At 37.4% G+C, this 5,235-nt stretch overlaps 1 protein-coding gene and 1 long non-coding RNA gene across 3 annotated transcripts; both read left to right on the forward strand.

Annotated features, from left to right (window-relative positions):
- The first annotated feature begins 6 nt into the window (after positions 1–6).
- LOC104827234 lies at positions 7–2,742 on the forward strand. 2 transcript variants are annotated; one of them, XR_773893.1, is made up of 3 exons: positions 7–831; positions 1,774–1,966; positions 2,565–2,742. It is a non-coding gene; the product is annotated as an uncharacterized LOC104827234 (long non-coding RNA). The 2 variants fall into 2 exon arrangements; XR_773892.1 differs by lacking the exon at positions 2,565–2,742 and having other exon boundaries at positions 1,774–2,198.
- Positions 2,743–3,313: 571 nt separating this feature from the next.
- Positions 3,314–4,569, forward strand: LOC104827236 (heavy metal-associated isoprenylated plant protein 21). Its single transcript, XM_010560372.2, has 3 exons — positions 3,314–3,476; positions 3,856–3,931; positions 4,113–4,569. The coding sequence occupies exons 1-3, from the start codon at positions 3,402–3,404 to the stop codon at positions 4,403–4,405; spliced, it is 444 nt and encodes a 147-aa protein (XP_010558674.1). The 5' UTR covers positions 3,314–3,401; the 3' UTR covers positions 4,406–4,569.
- Positions 4,570–5,235: the final 666 nt, after the last annotated feature.

Raw genomic sequence — 5,235 nt, forward strand, 5'->3', positions numbered from 1 at the left:
TCTTCCGATTGACGGTGTGTGTAATCTTCCGGCCCATGTCTTCTTCCGCAGTTTGTTTTTCGTTCGTCCCTCGCAAAACCCTAACTTCATAGATGCGGTGATTTCCGGGTTCGAGTATTTGGGTGGTGAGAAGAAGGGTCGATAAGGCACGAGATGCAGTGAGGTTTTGCTATTCTTGGTGGTCATTTTGATCTACCCTTTGGATGGTGTTCAATGTTCATGGTCCAATCAATTTCTCTTCGTAATTTCTGATGCCCCATTGATTTCTATGCTATGTAGCAGAAAATGGATATGGGTCCTTGCCCAAAGGTCCACTCTTTGCAGCTCCGAAAATCGTATCATTTTTTGGGAACTTTCAACTCTTTCTCACTTGCTCTAAGCATGGAGCTCACATTCTCTAGTATCCGTGATAAGCTGCTTCTATGATACCTATTTCCCTTATTTAGTCAATTGCTCAATGCGGTATCCGAGACATTCATTGCCTCATGAAATTGTTTCGAGCAACTTTTTTAACCTTAATGGCACATGAGTGACATGATAGGCTGATAGCTTCACAATCAGTATTTCATTGGCTAAGTTGTTGGCAGTGTTTACATTTTGACTATTCACCTTCAGTTTATTCTTGATGTACTTTTATCCTGTCTAACTCGAGCTTATGAAATTAATCATGAAGAGTGACTCGGCGTTTGGAGTATAGGCAGAGTTGTTATTGGAAGATGCTATAGACAGGTTGATTTTTGAGTGTGATAGGAAGATTGGCAGAGCCATTAAGCATCTTCAGGAAGAGGATGCCAAAGCTGCCATCGCAATTTCGCATCTGAAGTCACCCTGGTGATTATCTTATTTCAGAATGCATTGAAGGTTTCTGTTATGTTATTATTGGCTGTTTCATACCAGGCCACCTTTTGGTCTTCCAAATACAGGCTCCTGAATTACTTGAGTTATCAAAACAAATTAAAGAGAAGATGAAGGAAACTTACTAGCACCGCTAACATACATAATATTGACATTTTCCGTGCTTCTTTTGAGGTGTTTGTTGCACAAGTTTATGTTCCTCTAATAATTTCGATGAAAGTTGTTATTATGTGATTATTTGTATGACTGGATAATGTGGTGATAACTTGAGCAGATGTCACATTCTTATCTCTGTTTCAACACAGTTTTCCTGGTTGAATTTTTTGGCATTGGTCTGCACTAAATCATTTTCAACCAGCCTGTGTAAGAAGCTTAAATGATAACAATCGGAATCAGAATGAATGGAAGCTATTGGAAAACCCTCATCTTCTAAAAAATAAAGCCTTGATTTTCTAATTACTGAAACTGCATCTGTGGTATTGCATGTGACCTTTTCTGAACATTCTGCATTTGAGGACCATGCATCTTTTACGGTTGCATGGCAAAGCTTCTACTAGTGACTGCTGTTTGGTTGTACACATTGAGATGCTGGCATGGTCTTAAAAGAAAATTTGATGCCACTTTGCAGATTCGGGGCAACTTAGCAGAGCTTCATGTATATTGTCTGACTCTTTCGTGCTGAAATTTGTCTAATTTGTTCGATGTGTTGCTTCTCAAGACCAACTTGGGGATGCATAGGGTAGTTGTTTATGTAAAGTGAAATTGCTTCTTGCTCGGAATGAATGGTACGAGGACATGAGGGTTTTCCAATAGCTTCCATTCATTCTGATTCCGATTGTTATCAGTGTGTGATCATTGGCTATTTCTGAGAGTTAAAACATTTTGACTTCCCAAATGATTCATATTCTCACTTCTCAGATCAAAGGAGCGGAGTAGGGATCGGGAATCGAGAAGAGACAGAGGCGGAGGAGACTGTCGGGGAGGAAGAGATCACGATAGTTACCATGACCGTGAACACATGGCAGAGACTTTGACTGATCCCGAAGCTATGATTCGAGAAGTCAGTGTGGGTCGTGCTCCCGCTCCAAGGAAGGGGCTATGATCTCCACAGGTACTGATTGCATCATACATAACACATCCACATAGTAATTTCAATATCTATCTGAAAGATAAGAGAATGATGATCAGAAGTCCTAGTTACAGGGATAGGTCAAAAGGAGAGAATTATATGTGAATGTAACACGTTGGAATCCGCTTTTGGATTTGTGGGTAGAATTGCATTATCAATTCAAGACACATTCTGGAACTCAAGATTCTCTTAATCTCTTTTCCATTTGTCTCTTTCTCTAAGCTTCTACTGTATCAAGTCAAGTGGGCTTCTCGCCTACAACTGAAAACACACACACACCCACACACGCGCGTATATTGCAATATAATATTATGTTAATTATTGAGGCATATAAGATGTATAAAAGATTGAGAGAGGATTCACTCTTGCAATGTCTTAGGATCAATCTGGAGGATGTTATGTGTTCTTCTAACCCTTGCTTTCTTTTTGGGAAACCGTATGTTCCCAAGTTTGTGGAGCTTTCAGACAGTTTCCTGTCCTAATGGTCAGAAGAGATTTGTCCTCGAGTCCTTGAGTGAGTGAGATCTTGTGGTATGTTTGATTAACGCAATCAGATTTTGTGTTTATGAAACAATTTCAGGATCTGACCAAGAAGAAAGACCTAGAAATTTCAACCAACTGTAGCTTAGAATCCACGAGCAAGAAAGAAAAATTCTGTGATGCAAAATGTACAGTAAGAACATCCAAGGAACAAACTTTATGTATGGGCTCAATTACGAGTCAACGTGTTCTCCATGCATTTGCTCAGTTTCTGAGTATCTGAACTCATCATACATATATACACACACACACACATATATATACATGTGGACATTCAATTATTAGGGACTTTATAGTTTGAATGATGCAAAGTTTTGCAACCTTTGAATAAAAAAACCAAAGCAGAGGCTAATAAAAAACAGCTTTATGAAAAAGAAAAACTCTCTTTCTCACTAATCTAGCTAATAATAAATTAAAATAACCGCAAAAGAAAGTGGTATTCTTCTAATATCGTCATTTATGTGTATATATGCATATTTTCGTGTAACAAGAATCGAATTAGCAGATTATGAAGGACAGATCCAATGAATTGTTTTGTTTCTAGTTCGAACTAAATATGTAATGCACAAAACCGGTATTATATGATGTATCTAGTCACACAACTTAAAGAGGGATTGGGACAAATGGGCATTAATATATAAATAATTGGACCACCCAAATTAAAAAAAGGAACACATATAGATACATACGTCGAATCTTGAATGAATGTCACGTAACTCTCTCCTCCTTCTCTCTTAAGAAAACCCTCTTCCTTCATTCTCTCTCTTTCTCCCTATATATATACACACACAAACCACCTAAATAGATTGAGATATATATATATACACACACACACATATATATATAGTGCCTTGGGGTAAAGGAGAAGAGAACATTAATGGGTGCATTTGATTATATTTCCAGCTTTTGCTCCTATACTTACACTGGCAAGAGAAAGCGTAAGCCATTGCAGGTCTCGTCTTCCACACTCTCTCCATCATTCTTTATATATACATATATATATAGTTCAAACTAAAAGAGTGTGCGTATATTATATATAAATTTGTATAGTCCATTTACCGTCACCCATTACATATTTTCGATTTACCGTATAGTCTTTGATGTTCGCCGTTTGAAGTTGCATTATCATATCTTCACTCACCGAATATATTGCGAGCTTTCTTACCCTTTTTTCTTCAACTATTATAATACGTATGTGTGTATATGCTTGTACGTCTACACCCCAATTATACGTCACAATCGTTCCATTTTATTACATATATATATATATATATATGTATCGTTTGCTTGTTTAATTAGGTATATAATACTGTTAAATGGATTTTGTACAGACGGTGGAGATCAAGGTGAAGATGGACTGTGATGGCTGTGAGAGAAGAATTAGAAATATAGTTCGTCGCATGAAAGGTATCTCCTTTTTGTTTGCATTTACTTTATGCTTTTTTTCCCTTCTTTAAATATTCTTATTCTTCTCTCTCTATATATACACATGTAATTACGTACGGAACTATATGCATACATGGACCGTCGTCAACCCACCAAAGTCATGATTACAAATTTAATCAATTGGTTCAATAAACCGGTACAGGGGTGAAAACCGTGGAGGTGAACCGGAAACAGAGCCGGTTGACGGTGAACGGACACGTGGACCCAAACAAGGTGCTGAAGAGGGTGAAGAGCACGGGGAAGAAGGCGGAGTTTTGGCCGTACATCCCCCAGCACGTGGTATATTACCCTTTTGCCCCTGGAATGTACGACAAACGCGCCCCCGCGGGTCACATCAGAAACCCCGGGCAGGCGTTTCCAAACGCAAACGCGCCCGAGGAGAACTACGTTTCCCTCTTCAGCGACGACAACGTCCACGGTTGCTCCATCATGTAATAATATCATACGAGAAAGAAAGAGAGTGTACTTAATTTTATATTACGTGAATCGTTACGCTAGGATTGAGAGGTGGACCGTTTTGGCCAACTAATAGGGTTTTCAAAAATAAACAAATGGCAAGAAAGCATATATTATATAAAAAAAAGCATCCTTTCTGATTTGTTTTCTGAAAATTTTTATTGAAAAGCTTTGATGGCGTAAAGAGGGTCAATCATATATATATATATATATATATATATATGCTTCAACGTAAAAAAATAAAAATCAAAGTGCTGAAAAGCTGTATTCTTTACTAAAATGGATGCAAAGGGGGACCAATCGAAGCATCGCCCGCTTTCTTTTACGTGTAGCTTTTTGCTCTATAGAATAAGGAATATATATTAGAGTTTTACCCAATATATATATATATATATATATATATATATTAGAGTTTTCGAAATCACAGCTAAGAAATGCAATTCAATCACGATACGTTGGTATTTTCATGTTCTTTGCAGTAACCTTTAGCAGCGTATGGTTTATGAACAGATCATAGATATCGTTATTCAGATGAGTTTTCACACTTTCGTCTTCACTTACGGTTCATATGTATATATATATATATATATATCATGCAAAAATGTTGAAAACATTAAGAGTATAAATCATAAACGTGATTAAGGCTTAGAAATGACAGTTCTAATTATAAGAGGCTGCATTAACCATCTATAATTAACAAGGAAGCATTAACATGATTAGTGGACGGCAATCATCACTTCACCAAAGATCTTTGACCCATTGAGCAAAACACACGTGTTTCTAAAGACACGATAGTTTAGGACATCAGA

This window comes from Tarenaya hassleriana, unplaced genomic scaffold (assembly GCF_000463585.1).
Source record: "Tarenaya hassleriana unplaced genomic scaffold, ASM46358v1 Cleome5, whole genome shotgun sequence".
Lineage (NCBI taxonomy): Eukaryota > Viridiplantae > Streptophyta > Magnoliopsida > Brassicales > Cleomaceae > Tarenaya > Tarenaya hassleriana.